This window comes from Adelges cooleyi, unplaced genomic scaffold (assembly GCF_023614345.1).
Source record: "Adelges cooleyi isolate 19-005CV unplaced genomic scaffold, UGA_ACOO_1.1 ACOO_flye_CR_arks_rails_tigmint_CR_PRNA_9, whole genome shotgun sequence".
In the NCBI taxonomy this organism is placed as follows: Eukaryota; Metazoa; Arthropoda; class Insecta; order Hemiptera; family Adelgidae; genus Adelges; species Adelges cooleyi.
Genome location: NW_026096579.1, coordinates 5,150,861 through 5,173,726, shown reverse-complemented (window position 1 = coordinate 5,173,726; position 22,866 = coordinate 5,150,861). Strand labels below are relative to the sequence as shown.

At 32.1% G+C, this 22,866-nt stretch overlaps 1 protein-coding gene across 13 annotated transcripts in view; it reads left to right on the top strand.

The window, feature by feature from the left end:
* The window catches only part of LOC126847014 (CUGBP Elav-like family member 1), a 118,946-nt gene extending 117,225 nt beyond the window's left edge, over positions 1-1,721 (top strand). For all 13 annotated transcript variants that reach the window (XM_050586952.1, XM_050586960.1, XM_050586949.1 and 10 more), the window contains one exon: positions 1,382-1,721. In XM_050586952.1, the coding sequence (XP_050442909.1) occupies positions 1,382-1,509 (128 nt within the window). In that variant the 3' untranslated portion in view covers positions 1,510-1,721. The remainder of the gene's footprint in view (positions 1-1,381) is intronic.
* The last annotated feature ends 21,145 nt before the right edge of the window (positions 1,722-22,866 follow it).

Sequence of the window (22,866 nt, the reverse complement as noted above, 5' to 3'; positions counted from 1 at the left end):
ACAAGCGAAAACACGGAATAAAAATTAGTTAAATAAAGTGTAACGTTTAAAAAAAAAGTATTTTAATTAACGAACTCTGTAATTCTACTTAGGGCTTATAATATAAATATATGTATGTGTGTAAAACAGGTTACGCTTCTCTAAATGTAACACAGTGCATGCAACTTCCGAGCATGACTGATTATGAGACACACTGAACATTTTTAACTCGAGGCAGTTAAAATGCTTTTAGTATTTCTAGAATTAGTTACAAAAATAATAATTATCTTTTTAACGACACCGAATTCCAGTTGAAATAAATTTCAATAATTTTTTTTGTATAAAACTATTTAAGTTTTTTTACTTGACTGCGACATTGTTTTACCTAAAAGTGGAGCAAATGGAAGAATTCGTTTTTATTTAATTTTTTTATATTAATTATGTTTTAAAAAAAATACAGGCAAACTGATTAATTTTAAGTTAATAAATCGCCCAATTGCACTTTTGTCTGAATAAAAAATTGTAAAAAAAAACCACAATAAAATCACGTTGAAATAATAATTCAAATAAATGACGTTTGCCTATTCATTTTTATTGCAGTTTAACGATAGTAGTGATTGAGTTTGTCGATAAACTTATACTCAAGTCAAATGTTTGCTACGAGGACTTGTGTACAAAATTGCCTTGCTCTTTTCCCCTTATTTCGTACTAAAACTCGGGTCTGGATCATTTTTCTCTTTGTCTGCCATTATTGTTTTATCCACAAGTCGCACTTGTACTTCTTCCTTCTTTGAATTATTATCTTCTAATTTTAATCTACTTTTAAACAACTATTATGAGCATTATAGTGGGAAATAAATTAAATTCCTCGCTGTTTAAAATGGTTAGGCTGTTAAATTCTTACCAAAAAAAAAAACCCCTTTTATGTGTGTATGTCCGACTCTATAATATTCACTACAAAACAAAAAAGCTGATAAACTATGTACCTAATACATTTGTTTGTAGTGTCAAATGTTTTCAGATTATTTCAAATGATCTCAAGATTAAAAGTTTTCTTCTTAAATTGAAAACTGTTGTACTTGTATACCTGGGCTTACATTAATTTTTTTTAAATATATTTATTATTATTGGTATTCCATACCGAATTTCACACATATGGGCATCCTTGATTTAAAACCTAAAAAAAAAAAAAAAAAATTCTATGATGAAAAATGATAGGTTAAAATTCCCAATCCTTTTTTTGGGTGTGTGTAAAATCCGGGTTTTGCCCCCCCCCCCCCTATTCCAGCTTTTTATACGGGTATTGAACGATTGTGATGATAAATATTATTATATTATTTGGAATTCTCGTGCGTTGTTTTTATAAAATTAATTTTTGTTGTTTTTTTTTTTTCGTTCAAAGGGTTCGTGTCCTACGATAACGCGTACAGCGCCCAAGCGGCCATACAAACGATGAACTCTTACCAGGTGGGCAACAAGAGGCTGAAAGTGCAGCTCAAGAGGCCCAAGGAAGCGTCCAGACCGTACTGAATCGTTTCCATCTGCGCACACACCCCACACAATCGTTCACGAATACACGCCGTACACAATTAACGCTAACAGATAAACACAAAAAACTGTCACAAACAAAATTACAAGTAAAATCCTCATGCTGTAACTGTGCGCGCGAATACGTGATTATACACTTGGTACATGTATTTTATAGATAAATATATATTAAACAACGATCTATATAAATGTTATGTGTGTGTACTGTTTCTTCGTTGCTCGTATTTTATTTCTGTTTAAACTATTTTTTTTTTTTTTTAATATTTTGTTGTAAAATCCACATGACACAAGACGATATTGTGAGACAGAAAGAAATAGGTATGTATAATATAAAATGAATATTGTGTAAAGACCAAAAAAAAAAAAATATATATATATATATATATGTATAAATATGATAAATTTATGAAAACGTAGTCAATAATTAATAATTTAAAAAAAAATTCTTTAAGATATTGTGTGAAAACAAAAATTTAGTTTTTGAAAATGTTTGACTTTTGGTTTTTTTTCTATATTATATATTATATATATATATATTTTTTTTGTTTTTGTTTTTAAAAAGGACCAATTTTCTTCAGTCGGTTGTCGGTGTTTTATCATGCTTTTAACAACTGAATATTATATACTAATAATATTAATACAAACTATATTATTGTTTAAGAATGTGACATTATATGAAAAAAAATAACGATTGATTACACGAAAAATTATTTTAGACTGTTTTTTTTTTATTAATATTAATAGTAGAATGTTTTGTCTTGTTTTGTTTATTTTTTGTTTTATTAAAAAAAAACACTATACCCTTGCATGTTCGGCAATCAGGGTATTATATGAATATTAATCATCTTAAAAAAAAAGAAAAAAAATATTTTATCTTATTTCGTCAAATATTTTGATGCCTATACTTAATACTATTATATTCGTTTAACACCTTGAATGGTTCCTGTAGTTTAACAGCACCTATTTTGTTTTAAATTTATATTTATATATAGTCAAATGTAGTGCCTATGTTTTATATATTAATATATTATGGTAGTAGAATTCACAATGTTTTTTTTTTTTTTGTTTTGTTTAACCGCGACAACGTTAATTTTTGTTCAGTATTAATTTTAATTTATTGTTTATTTTGCGCATGTGTTAATAGTTATTATTATATATTATAGAATTTTTTTTCAATTAATGCTGTTTTCAGTATGTAACTCTATACGTTATATTTACAAAGACTAATTATTTTGTTTTTTTTTAAATGATCCAATCATTATAATAGACGTTTAGTTTTTGTGCTTAGTGAAAAAATCGTGTTCATGATTGTGAGATTTCTGTTTTTTTTTTTTTTTTGTCTTTTGTTTCTCGTTGGCATTTATATAATATTGTATAAACTATAAATAATATCGTTGGAAAATGTTTATATCAATCATCACTATTGTTAACAGGCATTATTGTGATACGGATAGCCTATTTATTATTATTAGAATTATAATTTTTTTTTTTTTTTTTAACAATCATTTGAAAGCATCAAAATTAAACTAGTAAATTAGTCAAAAAAAAAAAAAAAAAGTATGAATGTTTCTTTAAACTAGAGTTTTGATGCTAAAACGATTTTCAACAAAAGATTTTTACTTGCATTAGGTAATGTTATGTAGAACTTAGGTTTAAAGTAGATAGCCCAAGTTTTAACAGATTCTTTTTTTTTTTCAATCCCCTTTCGGAAGACTCGTATGTTATATTATATTATTATTATTATTAGACGAAATACGTTGTAATCTTATGTTTTTGATGTTCACCTATAAATTATTTGTGAAAGAAGAGTTTTTTTTGTGTTAATTTTTTTTTTTTGTTCATTTGTATGAAGTTATATGATTACTTAATTGAAAATACAAACGCATGTAATAATGCTGTATATTCTTTATTTTGTAACGGATTTATTTATTTGTTATCACCGTCGGAGTAGCCATTTTAAACGCTTAAAGGTTCAAAGAAATCATATTTTGTCTGGTTTGTAAAAAAAAGGTATATAATATTTCATTAAATTAAACATTTTTTATTTATTTTATAAACGTTATTGGTAAAGGTAAATTTTTTCAAAAATAAGCTTCTAACAGCAAACCAAATACAGAACAATAAAACTATAAACTCGGGTATAATAATTTAAATTTTGAAACGACTAAACTCTAAAAAAAATATCATTACCTTAAGGAGAGTCAAATGACTTTTGTTTTTCTCCGTACATTTTTCTTTTTGTTGTAACGATTTTTAAGTCTAATAGATTTTAATTTATAATAATAATACAGTTTAAGTCATTTTCCCTGCGTTTAGCATACAAAACGCTGGTACTTTGTAAGTACGGTATGTCATAAATTGTATACTTACAACGCCATCTAGCGTTAAAAAAACGTACTCCAAAATAAACGCCGGACAAGTATACAACAGATCTCAGCACATATATAAATGTTATCGTTATTACATTTTTTATCTATAAATAGTTTATTATTCCAGTACTTCGGTAATTTAGACATATTATTTAAGTTCCCTTAAATAAAATATCTAAATTACCTGAAACCTGAACAAATTTAGAAAATGGCTATTATTTTTTTTTAATTGTTCAGTATTTTATAAAACAAATTGTCTGGTCACAAAGAATTATTCAGAATGAGAAAACTGATCATCAATTGACATTTAAAAAAAATATATTATTTATAATTTACAAATAAAGTGTATATCGACCTTAAATTTTGATACTATCATCTGTTAGTTCATATTTAAAAGTAAGTTGTTAATTATTTTCGAAATGGTTCCAGCGAGGAAGTGTAGCTTATAGTTTTAAAGTGTAGAAATATGACGATGAAATTAATAAATTACTAGTCCGTTAATTTGATAAAATTTAGTAATTATTTGATAAAAAAAAAAAAAATACTACTTATTTCAAATTGCGTTATGTTATATAACTGAAAATAACATGAACATAGTTTTCCTGTAATCTTTTGGTTTTCTAATAAAAAGTTAATATCACATTATACATAAAATAAATAAACAAAAAATGAGTCAATATTGTTCTAGTATATTTTAATTTCTTGATTTTTAAAAAAATCTAGTAAATCTTATTCTTTATATTTGCCTTATAATTCCAACAACATGGGGTTGGCCACCTTAGTCCTACACCTCCATAGAGCTTGATCTTGTACATCTCGTTCAATCCAGCTATCTTAATATTACTCTCTATTTCATCTATCCATCTTTTCTTCGGTCTTCCTCTTCCTCTTTTTCCCTCTACATTCATCTACATAACACCTCTAACTGCCTCTGTCTCATATCTTTTCACAACATGACCGAACCATCTCAACCTATTCTCTCACATTTTCCTCACAATTGGTGCAACTCCTAGACTTCCCCTTGTGTATTAATTTCTTTTCTTATTCTATCCTCTCTAGTCTCTCTCCACTCATCCATCTAAACATTCTCATCTCCGCTATACTCATTATCTGTTCAGTTGTCTTGTCTACTGCCTAACATGCCGACCCCGACTTGGCAAGCGTTTTTAAAATGATTTACAATAAATATATTAAAAATCTCTCTGTTGCTTTATTATATTATTAAAGGTACTATTCGATTAAATTATTTATTTCTAAAATATATTATAAACTTAACGATGCGACAACGGATGTGTTTCACTACATTGACATACCTATAAAGTTTTTTTTAAAAATATTCCAGTTCTTAGTGGCCCTATTTAAAAGTGTTATTACCTAACGTTAATGTGTCGTAGCACACCATACTTGAAATGCTACGGTTGTAATATTATGATTATAATCCCATCCGGTACGGTTAACGCCAATAAACAGTAGAAAGCTTTTTATTTTCTGCAAACATAAAATTGTTTTCCTCTTCTTCTCCTTCTTTTTCTTATTATTATTCGAAATCGTGTTAAACCTAACCGACCCAACTTAACCGGTGGCTGCCATCGTAACTACTTCGGTAATTTGGTCTTTTTGGTTATTATTTTTAGACTTCAGTTCCAATAGCTGTACTTACAGCGCATAAATAACGAAATAATTACCATGTAGATAGTTATAAATTATAACACAGCTAATAATGAGTCTGGTGCACACACGGATTCTGATATAGCGAAATAACGTTGTTCCAATTTACTATACTTACATAAATTATAATAATCGTATAACGCTGAAGCTGAAGTGGAAGTGAAAATGTATAATACGACAAACAAATTATACCATATAGTATTAAATTACATCTTAGCCGAGTAAAAATTTATTGAACTTGCACATCAACAAAAAAAAAACCACTCGATGAACATTGTTTGACCATTACCGCGACAATAAGCTATGAAAATATTGACATAACAATATTGATTAACCATGATGAACATGGTATTTTCAGAGAACGAATAAATAATTTAAAAAACATCGGCCGTCCAGGTACTTAGTGTCTAGTTTATAAGTATATAGAAGTTATACAAAAATGAGACAATACAATTTACTAACGTACACAGAATCAGAACACATACACGAAGTCAGTAATTCTAAAGTTGATTCAAAATTGAATTAAATGTATAAAATGACCAAAATCAAACAGGCGACCACGTTGAGTGAATATTATACTAGCATTGTCTCTTAGCTGTCGTGTCGTTCGTTAATAAGACGAATTCAAAATTTTGCCCACGAATCGATCCCGGAAGTAAAAAGTCTGATAGCACTTCAGACTACCTTGGCGGAAAAACTTGAAAAAGTACAATGAAGTTATGGGCAAAAGCGAAGCCCGTATACTCCGGATGAACGTTTTCAACGAATCGATGTTTGTTTCCATCGATTTTGTGGCAATCTCTTGTTGGCTGTTGCCGCCGAGTAGCTCTGGTCGTATGTCGGCTTTGGCACCGAGTTCCATTAGACTTATATTTAAGATCTCCGTGGTTTGTTTGATGAGCACGCCCAACATTCGGTCGTTTAGACGGTCGGCCGAGTGATAGTGGAGAATTTTTTTGAAAAACTTATCGTTTTCGATGTCCAACAGCTGTTCGTTGACGATCAACGCGAAATGATAAATGAGCAAATACCTACTCAGACTTTCCTGCCGGATCAAGTCGTCCGGCGGTGACGACGACGACCGATTCATTTGCCGTCTAATCAGCTTGTACACGGTCAAATGCACCCAAGTGTAACACACCAGTTTGGCTCTGATCGCTTTCACGGTGAACTCCAGGTGTCCCAGCCCGGCCCGGAGTCCGGTATCGACCGTTACCTTGGTTTCGGTCCAGTCGATGGACACCGCGGGAATCGGACCCAACAGTCTGTCGCTGTCGAACGTGGTCCAGTACAGGTGTGCCAACTTGAAACTACCGGCCAAGTTGTAAGCGTACCCCAAGTCCCGGTCGCCGTACAGTACTTTGAGTATCTTGTCGACGAACGCGTCCAGACTGTGCGTGGCTTCCGTTATCAGCGCATCGCTGTCGACCGCGGCCGGCAGATAATCGTTATCTACACACACCCTGATGTAGTTGGCCAACTCTATGTCCAGCGGCTTTGTGTCGTTGATAACAGCAGTGTCGTCGCTCTGACCGGCTGCTGCCGCCGTCAACCCCGCGTGAACGGTCCACAGCCATTTGGCCGCGGCCGTTTTACCGACGCAAAACACCGACAACATCCGGCACACATACTTGTAGAACGTACGGCATAAGGATCTCGGACCTTGCGGTGTGTGCGCCAACATGATTTTCACGATGACGGCGTTGGTGCACTGCAGGGATTGCATCTTCAGTTTGTACTTGACCAGCGCTTTTTTTTTTAGCACAGCGTTTTCGCTGCCGGCTTTAAACACGCTGGCCAACAGCCACTCGTCCAGTTTACCTATTTTCAACGCGTTCACGTCGAACGTTTTGAAACGATTCAGCAACTCCACGAACACCACGTCGTGACATTCGTCGTTTTGTTCGCGGTACAATTCCTGTGAACAAAAAAAAATAATTATTTTTTCCAATCACGGATATGTTATCTCTTATCACACATCTCTTATCACTTTTATCTTATCTCCAGCCCAATAACATATCCATGTTAACATTATTATGCACCGCGGTACAGACATAGAACTCCTACGATTATTAATTGAATATCAAAACAACAATATTTTACATTAGCTACCCTTCCTGATTCACTGACCTCAATTCACGGAGCATTCGGTCGTAGGTTACCACTTCGATTATTACGGTTAATGCAGCCATGTTGTTTAAAATTTCATGGAAAATAAAAATTCTACGTTACTTTTCCATGATAAATATTAAGATACTATCTCTAAAATTTAAAGTGGCCAGTTTCAGTGGTGATAACCACAGATATAGATAATAAACTAGATTGCTAACTAGTGATAAAACGTCAAGTCATCCACCCGCCGCCATTTAAAATGAGATCAACGAATATTATCTCTTATCATACAAATATAAAATGAATATTGTGATATTGATACAAGTCAACCGGAAAATGAATTAGCATGGCCGAAATTTATGAAACCCACTTTTTTCTTAAATATTGCCAATATAAATCTCCTTAAAAACCGCCCACTTCTAATCCAATCCAAACGCTCCCAATGTGACTTCAACTAAAACTTGACGATCTCTTCCATAGATAATATTTTCACTCAACAATTTGTGGCAACACTTCCAAATCGATTTTTTTCATTGGCTATTTGATTAACAGTTCTACCAAATTTGATTTTTTGGTAAAAACAAATCATACCGTTAAAGATAAACATAATGTATTTGACTCCAATAATATCATCCAAGTTATTTAACACTACAGAGTGATTTTAAAAAACCAACTAAAATATTGCAATCATAGTACACGATTTTTCTCGCCAAATATGGTAAATAAATTAGATTTTAGTTAACACTTCTAGTTTTGTTTATTTAGTTAATCGCGTTTAAAGTTGCAAAACAAATGGTGCAATGCTATTTTAACGTGTTGTTGACAATTTAGTTACACTCTAAAATAGGTTTTAGGCTTGGATTTTAAAATATTTGTATGGTCTGTTACAGACCAAATTGAATCGCTTTTTGTTAAAAGGGGCACATGTTTCAACAGGTGAACTTTTGGGAAATGATAAAAAAATGCATAACTTTCAAAATGTGGTCTCTTTGTATTTAATTTTTTTTAATGTGCATGGTACTCGACATTTATACCAAATTTCGATACTGTAAAATTATTTAATTTATGTTTATACTAGTTGAAAGTTGCAAAAAAAATTTAACATCTGCCCTTTTAACAAAAAGAGATTCAATTATACACCTGATTATTTCTTATACAATAGTAATTATCGTTGTAAAAGGCTTTATTCATTTATAAGTGATGCAGCGTTAAACAAAACAGCAAGCAAACTATAAACAAATGTATTTATTTATTATAGTCGTTGACTACCACACAGCGATGATTACTAAATTTGTGTTTATACACTTAGCTGTACATCCAATATAATAGTTTTAAATATAAAATGTTGATACAAAAAAAAACAAATATTGTTACCTGTTGGGGTTTCTTCATAGGTAATATCATGCTCCACCAACGACCTACAGCCTCGGCAGAAAGTACCAGAGCACATAACACAATGAAACTAATAATTTTCGAAACCATATTATTATTTTTATTTACAAGCAATCAAAACTTACTATAGAAAAAAAATACAATCAGCATAGAAAACTATATCAGCTTAGTAATACACACATAAACGGTGTATGGTTTTGTTTTTTGTTTTAAATTGTAGTTCCTCGACAACGCAATATCATAATATATAAATAACAATAATATTATGACTTACCCAATGACGCACAATGAACATAGTATAGCTTACCGAAACATGTTCTTGGTTTCTTTTTTTATTTGATTTCTATAAAATACGTTAAAAATAATAAAAAATGTTGTACACACCAAAAATTATGTAAATAAAGTAAGCTGTTTTCGTAAAATATATTAATAAACCAATATAAATGTCGTTTACTCGTGAGTGTAATTAAACTTTTGGTCTGCACTGTATGTATATATATATATAATGATATATATAAATATGTTGAAACTTAACACCGTCGCGTTATAAAAACTGAAGAATATTACCGGTATATATTATTTACACAATTTTGTGGTCTAAACGGGCTATGCTATTATATCAATATCCGTAGTCAATCTTGTACACACATGATTATAATGTAACATCGACAGTCATATTTTCAGTGAGTGTCGGTGGACCGAGAATGAAGACAGACCGGTGTACAGTACATAATACGATATTAATATGAGTATTATAAATAGAAGTAGAAACGTGTCGTTGCCGGATGTTATTTTATACAGACGTTATGCGTGCGCAAGGGTATATGTACATTGGTGGATGTTGCTGAAGTAGATACAATAATAATAATTATCAATATCGTATCGAATGTACAGGTACGTTCGTTGGTCCTGGCCTGGCCTACAGCGATGACCATTCCGACCGCAAAGCACGCACTGTGTAATTGAAGCCAACAGTGTTGATAATATCGAACCGCGGTTGTGCGGTAATAGGATATGGCAAACACACTCCAATGTTATCCGACTGACGAGTCCGGGTCACAGGCAACGTGGTGGTGTACACCGGTTAGTTGGAAAAAAAAAATCAAGCCAGCTAAAAAACGGGTGTATTCGAGGTGCACGCAATATATTATTACTTTGATGTCGATAAAATTTGGCCAACGGACAGACTGGGTAGATGTTAAAAACACTCTAAACTTAATATTTTTGGCGATTTTTAAAATTTTAAAACATTTGCACGTGGTCTGTTTTTAAGGAGTTTTGTGTAGGTAATACCTATTTAATAAACAAAAGAGATTTGTATATTGTTTTTAAAACATTGACAAACAAGCAAAGATGAATAAATTTAACTATCATAGCTAGATACATATATATATATATATATATGGTATATGTTTTATTGAGAACTTATTAAGACCCGAAGAAGAAAGTCGTCGATCGCCAAGTCCAGGTGATCGTGACGTACAAACAAAGGCTTATCAGCAGAGCGCCAAAGTCTCGTGAAGAATTTAATAAGAGGCCGCCAAAACGACATCAGAAAATTGTTAACGGCACTGAAATGGGTTTCCACTTTCCGTCAACAGACAATATGCGTAGGACGACCAGTGACACTGTTATCCGAGAGACCATAATTGGTGAAGACGCTCGACTGTCATTGTTCCATCTAACTATGGCGACAAGACAATTGCATCATCCGCTGACCGTATGTCGAAACCGTCAATAGCAGCTATCAGCCGTGACATCATCTTTATTGATCATCAGTGTTCTTCATCTGCAACCGTGGTCTGTGACTTGATAAGACATACTAGACCGGATAGGACGTGATCAGTCGGCACATTTTCTTTACATACGATTTGATATCATTTATTGAAAGTGGTTAAGAAAATTTAATTGATTTGGTCGAACGAGTCACAAATTGCCGACCGGACAAAAATGCTCGATTAATGCACAAATTAATTGAAAACAAGTAAAATGTCAGTTAAACGCTAACGTTTCTTGATTCAATATCATTGTTGTCCAATATTTTACAGGGATATTCTTTATAAAATTAACAGATTAATTAGCAAAACTCGGCAAAGTTCTTTTTTGTAATATGTTTTAAATTTATTCAATTCAAAAAAGTAAAAACCCCACTCGAATATGTTATGTTATTAAAAAAACCTTCTAGTGAGGTTCAAAAGAAAGTTCATAAAACAAATTTTTTATACAAACAATTAAATTGTACATAGTATTGTTTAAGTCTGAAATTCCTCTTTCAAACGCTGTTTTTTAAATTAATTTCATATAGATCATATTTACAACTATAATATAACAAATTAACTTTTCAGAGTAAAAAAGATCTCATCTGTTGTATTATACTGTGTATACTTGTCTGTATAAATTAGTAACTACTCATTGGAAGTAACTGCAAATTCAAGTTGCAGGCTATAGCAAAATGTGAAACATTTGACAACCAAAGGGTTGTCATATTATTCTCTTTGGTCCTTTTACTGAATCTGGCCCCGGTTGCAATTTGTTTGTTCACAGTATACGTTTTGAGTTTCCAGTACTGAACTTAAAACGTTTGAACCTAGGAAAAAAAAATACCCTACACTATCCGATTTTGGAGTACGGCGATATAAACGACGACGGTGTCGTTAGTCAGAATCTGGACTTTTTTTTTTTGTAATACACATTAAAAAACCGGTAACGCGGTTATTACTCGTACTTTATCGTCTGGCTGTCCGTCCGTCCGTCGCTTTTTATTATTATTATTGGGTACCCATTACCATCATCACCGAGGGGACAGCAGTTTTATCGGACAGGTTCTTTTCGACCAAATCCGTGATCGCTTCGATTGTTTTTGTTTTTTTTTTTTTTAATTTGGTCTCCGGGAGGTCGACCGATTCGGCAATGATCTTGTTGCTTGCGAAAACGAAAAGAGTAAATAAATATAATAAGAAGACCGTTTGGGTAACAATGGCTCAGCGCTCGCAGACGAAGCGAAGAAACCGCGGCCCGAAAGAAAAAAAAAATTGAATACAAAATAATAATGATAAAAAATATATATGAAAAAAAAAAAACTCATAAATCCAAAACGAGTGTCCGCAGTTTTCAGAGCCCATTAGCGAGACACACCGGACGTCTATGCCGTGACTATATGTGGCTGTAAACGCGTATGAATAAAATATCGGCCATATAGATTTGCATTTTTCCCCTTTTGATTATTTTTATAGTCTTATTTTTTTTTTCATTCTTTCCTCCGGTCCCCTTTGTCGTCACGTGGAATCCTATTGTATCCGTCTTCTTCATTAGGCGTCGGAAATCCTATCGAATGAACGTTACACGTACACACACACACACACACACAGACACACCGGCTGTATGGAAATGAGAAAAGAGTCTTGCGACCGAATCCAGTTCTTTTTAACGAGAACCCTATATTATTATTATCGACGTGCTGCCACGACGTGCGTTTGTCATAATGACTCAAGTCCGTTGCCCCTCCTCCCCCCCCCTCAAAGGTTAAGCAATGTACAAAACCTTAGGAAATGTTCTTCTCCAGATTTGAGTATTTTGGTTTTTTTTTTCAAAGGAAAGGCTGAACCACCACAAACGTCTTCATCGAGGATAGGAGCACTAATTTCCCATTGGCGAAAGTGGCAAGTGGATAGTGGCAATTTTATAGTTTTTCTTATTGGACACGTTTTAGCTTAACCCTTCACTGCACAATATTCCATATTTGGTTCAATTCTTTAATTAGCGTTTTCCATGAAACCAAAACTCAAAAAAAATTTTTTAATTTTTTTAAGTAGTATAAAGTACATTTATAGCATATGGTTAAAAAAAAAATTCATGCAGTGAAGGGTTAATACGTTGTTTTACAATATTCAAATGTTCGTCTTTTTACTTTTTTCCACAGCACTAATTAACTAGTACACATTTGGTTAACTTTTTTAATTAATTATAATTTTCTGAACATTTTGACTGATCGATAACCAATTTTGGATAGTTGTTACTTTTTAAGCTACATAAGTTTAAGCGATTTGTTCAAAACTGGCTATCGACCAGTCAACATTTTCAGCAAACTATTCTTAATTTAAAACTTTCCTTCTCAACGAGCTTGCAATGGATAGGTTCTTCATTTAAAATCTTTTCAAAGTACCTATAAAAATAAATCTTCTAGCTTTACCCTAATGGAATTTAACTTTTTAATATTTTTTTATTATCCATTGACATTGCCAAAACTATAATATAGAATTATTTTGATCTCGGACCGTCGCTTCCTTTTTAAATGATGTGGCGTCTTCTCAAAGTGATTTTTATTTATATGAACAATAACCGCAATTGTAAGCAAACAGTTGTAATTATTTTGAGAATATTATTAATTACTGAAATCCAATAAGGCATTCACAGAGGGACAACAATAATTACCGAAATCAAGAGTTTAAATATAAAAATTAAAAATAACGTTTACATACCTAATTAATTATAATTGTGCACCAAGTGTGTTCGAACGGTAGTTTCTGGAAATCCCATTTTGGCATGCTTGTTTCACGGTATAATAGAGTAGCTCAAATTGTGTAATTGTAAATATTTATATACTTAAGTCTAAGTACTACGGGGGCAACGTTAACAATAATTAGTATGGAGTATAATTTTGTCGTACAGCGTTCGCGGTTGTATTGTTTTCACAAGAGAATCTCATAAAGGAATAATTTTATCAACTATTACGCAAGCTGTACTACAACAATATCCGAGGCGGCTATTGGCTAATATATATGTATGCATACATATAGGTATATATGTAGTTATGCAATGTATCGTCAAATTAATTTCACAGGTGCCATTAATTATAGACCTCTTCTCTTTGACAAGTGCGTTAAAAGGTCACAATACCGATTATTATTTTGCCGCCTAAGACCTTTGCATCGGATACACGTGAACTTGAACATAATTGAGCGCTTTTGGTTTGACTCCTACTCGAAAATGCTGACGGTGACCTTATGATTACATATTCTCACACGTTTTGACTTAAGTCTTCCTCTATATTGTACCTCGTAGCAGCATCCAATGGGGCCCCTCTCTTATATATGAGTATTCTTAAATCCCGTTAACTCATAATTCTACATAGCTGTTTATTGTACATATATTTATATTATACAGCTCGATGAATTTAGCACTAGGTTAATTCATTTGAATTATTAGTGTTTTTTTTTTTTTTTCTCTTGTACACTCATCGTTAACATTAAATGTATGTAGTTTACAAATTTTCTTCTTTTATACAATTTAATTTTTAAAGTTTTTTATTGAATCCTGGATCGTCGCCTAAAAATAATAACCGATCAAGTTATATAATCATTAATGAAAATAAGCTATGTAAAACAACAACAATAATAATAAGCTATAATATATTCAATAATAGTCGAACAAGCTGTTTGAATAATTAACTGTGGAGTTGGCAGCGTTTGAAATTATTTTAGGCGGGACGGTAGGTTGAATTGTGTCAACAAAGAAAAAAATAATGTCACCTTTGGCCCAACTAAAAGAAAATTGGGAGTATGACGTAGTGGGCTTATTCATAAGGGGGGGGGATATGGGGGATAGATACAACCCTTAGCCTTTTTAGAATAGTTAGAAAACAGATATACTTAAAAGTAATATAATAATGAGAAATACAGAAAACTCAATACATAAATACGCCACTGATATGACGTCGTGTCTCAATTGAAACTTTTTTTTAGAAAAAAATCGATTTCGGCTGTTTAATATGGGAGTATTTATTTAAAATTGAAAACGCCTAATTTAATTTAAATATCATTAGGATTTACCTACAACTAAACGGTTAGCACAACGCCCACCGAAGGACTACTATTTCACTATATTGTGCAATTCTATTCTAAATGTATTACGTTGTAGAATACATTGTATTCGTTTTTTTTTTTAATTTATACTTAGCGTTAATAGATGAACTATCGTTAATAGATGTTAGGTTTTTTTTTTGTTTATTACTAGAATTCACAGTATCGACATGGAGCTGTACCCGGCTGTGTGCCCTTGTAGATGGTTATCGGTGATCGATGGAGATCATTTGCTTTTCCATGTTCAAGTAAGGTTCGACCACAATTATTAAACACACCATTCCAACCCACTTACAATATATATATATATAATAAAACATTTCGGTTGTCCGAGGAGTGTGACACGAAACTCGTTCGAAGTTGATGTACAGAAACAAATTAGGTACCGTCGGATGTTAACTATTAATATTAATTTTTTTCCTTGGACCGTCCACCATACAGGTGTGTAATATATTCTATACAGTATGCTGACTGCGGGTTCGTTTACTTAACCGTAACAATAATGTAAAATACCATCGTCCCGTGTTGCTATTATATTACAGCCTCAAGTACAATATTATAGTAACGCACCTACATAAAGTTAATATTATTGCATATAATATGTATACTCTTTCTCTTTGTCGGTTATCGGTTTTGCGTCCACAGATTCCGATGGGGATTTTGTTTTTTTACGATCTAACGTCTGTGTATACAGATTGCGCATGTATCTCATTATATGTATGTATATAATCTAATATTTAAATACAGTATGTGCCCAAGATTCGTATACCTACCTACGCCCAACGTGCGACTATCCCTTAAGGTGGCCAATCAAGAATGTCAGCACTCGATTGAAACGTAGGTTATTATATGTATTAATAGGAAATTATTCGGTTCGTTTTTTTTATTATTATTCATATTATACTATATGAATAAATTATATTATTATCATCGGCTGGGGGCTTTATAGAAAACTTAAATTAACGTTTGAGTACGTGCGAGTTATTATTATTGTTTTTTTTTTCCATCATCCGGTCGAGATTGTATTAAGTACGTTAATAAAAAATACATCCCAAACGAGCTGTACCTATGTGTAGGGTTTTTTTTTTTAATAATAATAACACAGTTTTTGCTTTGGACCAGCACTTGATTATAATATTGGTTTTTTTATCATTATTTTCCATTATATATGTTATTAAATTTTGAATATTAACCGGCTACTGTTTAATGCAGGCGATTCGATGGATTCGTCCTCGGGGTCGGGCCGAGTGTATTCCCGGTCCGTCTTCGACTTGCATCTAGGTATATTCATCACCTATATATGTATATAATTATGATATTTAATACAATACTATTACTGTATTATATTGTTATTATTCTGCCCCGTTGTGTATCACACGGAGAGCGGGCGCGTAAACAGTAATTCGTTTTGGGACTTGGACGGTAAATTAGTTTGTGATCGGAGGCGGTTGTAAGGCAGACTAAATTAAAACCCGCCACCGCCGCTGCTTATAATATTATATATACCTACTAGCGCGGTATCGGAAGCCATTCATAAATTATGTAACGGGACCTACATATATATCCTACAAACACATATATATATATATATATATATACCTAAGTACCGGAGAATTCATATTAATTTAATACCAGCAGCTTCTGTGGACGCATATTATACATTATTATGGACTCGTGACCTTTGCGCTTGATATTATGTGTATTTTTTATTATTTACACATGCTACGGCCGTTTGCCATAATATTTCACCGTATGTATATAAATCCACACTATTATCACAGATTACCTAGATAAAATTGTCTACTTGTGATTATTGTCGCGACTTGGCGCTAAAATGCAGTGTAGCCTTAGCTCATAACGAAAAACTCTTATTCATGTTTACCATGCCGGACCACGAGGGTAGATCCACTACCGTGATCTTGATTTTTCTTACCTACAACAAGTGTCTATTTTCATTTATGTATAATATATTTTATACACTGCAGTTGCTACAACGTGACTTTGGGAACTCATCAGATGTAACAAGTTAAGCACTTAATCAGTGGCACACATTAATTATTTATGAAGTGATCAAACACTATTAATGAGAGGTAGATACACATCTACTTACCACTCGTAACTACATTAAAATGAAACCAAGATAATTTGTATTTGTGAAAACAAGAAAACCTCTCGAACCCTGCACTAGATAGACGGATGGGAAAAAACTCAACACGTCTAGATAAGTTTTAAGATAAGATAAAATAAATACCTTTCAATATAAAGGTACATTATCAAGCTATGCGCTTTAATTTATAATACTCAATATTATCACACTAGTATGGTAATGCAAACACGCTGCTGTTGTGATAGAAATTACAGACTGAATCTTCAAATTTAGCTTTCATTTAATTACCGGACTTTTTAGACGGTTAACACAAACGCTATTGAAGTTATTTGGAATTATATTGTTTTATATCAAAAAAATATATCATGGATTAACGTAGAATGTAAAAGTAACGGCCTAAGGCTAAGCGAAACTTTTCAACGTGTTTACAACGTACAGACTTAATATAGTATATATATATATATATATATATATATATATATGATAAAAAAGACTTGAAAGTTGTCTCCTAGTATAATTTTAAAGCAAACTGCACTTTTTTAACTTTTTTTTTTAATATCACTGCAACAATTTTTTTGTTGTGTGAACGCTTTTATTTTGATCCGCTATACTTCCATATTACCTCTGTTATATACTCAACAAGTGTCATAACAATATCAGTACTACATTTAAAGCGGTTTTTCAGTTCAACCAAGTGCGTTACCATTGTTCGTTTTACTGCAATAAAAAAATAGTATTATCATTTCTAAAACATTTTCCCGGTTCGATTATTTCCCGTGCGATATTTTTTAAGCGTTCGCTACATTTTAGAGTTACATATTATTATTGTTTTTTTCCCATTTAGATTATTGTTTTTTTTTTTTTGTAAATTTTTTACCATGCCAACGACTCTGCCAATGGTTTTTTCAACTTTATCCTTCAAATACAGTTTAACCATATCGTAACTCATAAGTTTATAGCAGTGTCTTTTTATTGCGCGCTTGTTGTTTAATTTTAATGCGAGTTACAGTTTTATTTGATTCTATAAAACCGTCGTCAACCGCACGCTAAGATATCTTTTCTTGACTAAAACGCACAGTAGGTATATACTACCTTCTACACAACAAATCCCGGTTTCCGTGCTGGAGAATATACTGAAGAATTATACCTACCTACTATACACCGCATCCGTGTATAGTACCGTCCGGGGCCGTTGTACACTCGTCTTTTACCGATTGTTTTATTGATCTCGGTTAAAACATCAAATCGTTAATCTGCGAGAGCACTCCGGATAGTGTCTTTTTTTTAATATTTATACATGTAGGTATGTAGTATGTTTGTGTGACATCGCTACTCGCCGTCGTTAATGTTTTAATTTATTGTAATACTATACGCGCAGGTAGTCCAATAAAAAAAAAACGAATAATATTATTATATTACAAAAACACATAATCGCTGGGTAAATATATCTGGAGCCCGTTATATAGACGGCCCGACCGAATGTAACCATTGGAATATTGTTCATCCGCCTTGTTTATATATCATTATGTTATTAAACGGCAAAACTGAATGAACACGGTGCGGTCTTCGGAGACGGGGTTAGGTACACTCATTATTGTATTTTGCTGTCCGGGCAATTATTATTGTCTTAAACTCCAATATCGATTCGATATCTTCAATTAACAACCGTGTTCCCAGGGCGCCACACAGCTACCTGTACACTATTTTAACGTTGTAATTGGTCTGTGAACCCAGCATCATCGCATGTTTTCCGAAAACAAAACAAAAATGTCTCTCATTCCGTATGTGTACATAAAAAAGACAAAACAAAAAAAACCATACCCATTACTTAAGAACGTTAATAGAATACTCCACTCAATAAACGCGGCGGTGTATCATCTGTGGTACACTCGCGTGTCGTTTCAAATATTATTCAAACCTTAACCGTAATAATCAAACTCGGCAATCTACACGACGTCTTATTCTTTAACGTACTTAAAAATGAAAACACCGTCTAATTTGAAAAAAAATACTGCGACGCAACACGCGATCAACACGATACAATAAAATTGTCTAAATTTTGTTCGGATACAAATCAAACGCACTGTAAGATAAATATTAAAAAAAAAAAAAAGATAAATAGTGTCTTGGAAGGTTGAAAATTGAATTGTACCTGTATAAATGTTTTGCTAAAATTTTAATGAACCGTTATTGCCAAATGCATGTTGTACCAATTATACATATTTGATATTTTTACTAACACAACAACATTGTGCAGCCGACTTGTATCGAAGAATTTCAATTACATAGTAACTGAATAAGCAAATTCCATTTTTACTTTCAAGAAACAGTGAACTTTGAACCGCCCTAACATAAGTGGGTTACTTTAAATGGTTTACTCTTGTCAGTATTTTGTTGTAGGTGTACTCCAATAAAAAACATAATATTTTTTTTCAGTATTTAATAAAGGTAATAAAATAATAAAATATCACGATTGTTTTTTAAGTGACAAAATCGTTTACTAAGAAAAGTGTTCTGCAAACAACGATCGGTACTAAAATATCATAAAATAAATTACTTTTACAACATTACGGCCGTAACAGCTTACACGTTAAAATTTTACGATACTAAAAGTGAATCTTGTACACACATTATTTATACTGGTCTCGACTAAAATTCCCAAGGTTGGAGTGTTCGACACATTAGGTAATCATATTTTATTAAATTATCTCAAAATTCCATATGAAATTGAAAAATTGTCTAATTTTATAATACCTATTGCGTTAGTATAGGCAATTTATTAAACAAACTTTAATTTAAGCTAAATATGTAATACATTTGCATACCAATGAACATTTTCATGATTAGTACTCGTTATTATTTTTTTTCATTTTGACTAAAACAAACATATTGTGATGTATTTTAAAAACTAGAACAACATAGGCTAGTTAGTGTTTATTTTATAAGTCTTGAACTTAGAGATAATAGCTACTCTATAATTATTATTCAATTAATTAACTAATTACCGGCAACTGGGATGGTGGTAAGCGAATGAATATATTTAATGTATAAAATAAAACGAGTAATGAAATGAATAAAACCAGTTATGTATAATATATATTTTGTAGTTGTATGGTGCTTGAGTGTTTTTCAAGAAAATATGAAGCAAGTTGTTAAGTTTGGACCGCATTTTTGGACCAAAGGCAAAGTCCATCTACAGAAGATTTATATAGTAACGGGTTGTCTACCGTGACTAAACACTGCAGCTGCCCTACAGTAAAATTATTATTCGCTCAAATTGTGGACCCTGTCATAAGTCCACAATATGTCAACGCAAAACTATAAAGGACTGTTGTTGCACAACTACAATACCGCTTTATATATTAGATTATTATTGTACGGTAAAATTAATGTTCCTAACAATTTATTGTGTTGATTCGCCTCATGAAAGGTGTCAGCATAAACCACAATAATATTTTGTTACACAAAATGTAATGCGTATATTATAATGAAAATGTATATCATCCTAAACTCTTGGTGTACTATGTTTTGTTTCTGTGGGTTTTACTTATGCCGGTGGAATGATAAATTGATTACAAAATAAACGGCAATAAATAGGTATGTTCTACAACGGAAATTTATCAGAGCTGACTCAAAGGCAGGTTAGGTCGGGTGGGTATTATTTTGGTCACAAAAACTTCATTTTAAGAACAGTTTCCTATGGAAATATCATTATTTATACAAGCACTATATGTTAAACGACTAAGCAGGGAACAATGGGATTATAGGGATGTGTTTTAAACGAAGAGCGGCCCATAATAGAAATTTAAGTTATATTCTAGTCTAGTCAGCCTCAAGTGGAATTTTAATTAAACGCAAAATTGCAGAAATGATAAAATCATAATTGGTTCAACAAGAAATCATACGAGTTTTATTAATTACATTAATTTCCATTTCTTTTTTTTTTTGACAATAATAGCGATCAACTACTAGTAGCCATTTAGTGTAGTGGGTGGCCTTGTGATGAAAAGGTGACCAAAAAAATCCGACTGGTATTTATGACGTAGGCTGTCAATGCTTTTTTTTCTATTCAATGCTAGATAGATTTAATTTTCATGAGTTAAATCAAAACAATAAATCGTTAGAAACATTAATCTTACCGTTCAAAACTATAATTAGACAACCCGTTTACTATAGCTGATTATTTGAAGATGGACATAGTTAAGGATTGCCTTTAGTCCAAAAATGTGGTTCAAACTTAACACCTCGCTTATTGTTTTGCCCAAACACACTCATCTCCAACTACAAACATATAAATGTAATCTTTTCATACATTTTTCGTGATAAATACAATAAACATTTAAATAAGGTAGTGTTCAATTTAAAAATGTATTCAAGGTGACATCTTTATGTCCTATTTTATTAGTAGTTGGCTTAAAGTTTTAAAATTGATCAAACTTGTAAGAAACAATATTATGCACCGTATGTTTGTTGATATTTTTAATAGTTTCCTTTTTATTAGTTGTATAAAACTCACATTTATTTTTGTTTTTAATTACTTTAGTAAAAACTCATTTAATTACAGTCTTAAAACAAAAACGACGATTTACGTCGTATAATATATTGTTGCTTAAGTGTCAACAAAATGTTAAGCCTCTATTACCACTATAGACAAAATAGGACAGCTGTTAATAGCTGCGACCAATAGTCAAAGGGGAAAATAGTGAGAAACGTTTGAATAGGGCATTAAAATAGTTTAATAAATAAAATAATCACCCACGAAGAACCCTCGTTATTGTAACGATAAAATTACATTAAAGTTTACTAACTTGCATCAGAAATCTTATTAAAAAGTTGATTAAACAAGCGAGGAAATTCTAGTTGTAACCAACTGATACTTAGATACATTTTTTTTTTTGTACCATTGCTACTTGGGATCGTTGACACATCTGCACACCTCTGCCTAAAGGTATACAACGACCTTAAGCTGGTGTTATCTTTTATAATTTTATTGCTTCCAAAGAAATACCCTAAACGCATAGTTAATGTTTGTTTATTATGGATTTTACTTATTATTTGAATTTTATTACTTCGAAGAATAGAGCGGTAAGTACTCAAGATTCCGAACAAAATTAATCTATACGGCTACAGTGCATATTATGCATTGATTTTTTATTCCTTCCGGGAAGAATATATAACTAGCCAGATTCACTTGTTATTCGTGTGACCGATTTGAGATTTACCGGTTGTCACCGGTTACACATACTGTATAGTCAAATTGTTCTAAAGTGTTGTAAGTCGATATTTTCCTTCTACAGACTCTGTGCAGAGTTTGTTCACTAGTGAACACTGTGTTATCATTAGAAAACCTCTACCGTTTCCTACTTCTAATCATTCGTATGGGTTATTTTTATAGCCTAGTGCACTGATCTTCACTGATAAATCTAAACTCAATCCGACAGTTGTCAAGTTACTAACACTGTCATCAGTAACCAACGGAGACGGGTCTTTTAATAACAAAAAAAAAATGTTTAAGTTTCTTTAACCTTTCAAGCTTTTTCATACTTTTTCATGTGACCCCTCCAATTGCACCCTTTAAAATTTAGTATCTAAAAAGTTTAAACACACATTTCTAATTCATATCTCCTATTTAGTAGTCCCCGTGAGGTCCTAAGCTTCAATGATTTCTTTATTTTTACATCCCTTCGGATACAGCTTGATAGTAAATAGGTGCTGAATAGGTGCTCGTCTTCATTCATATATTATGTTTCCCAGCTTGGACTCCTCAGAAGATAAACAGGATTGTCCTGAGAGGGATATGGCTAAACGGCCACAGTGAATATATTATTAGATG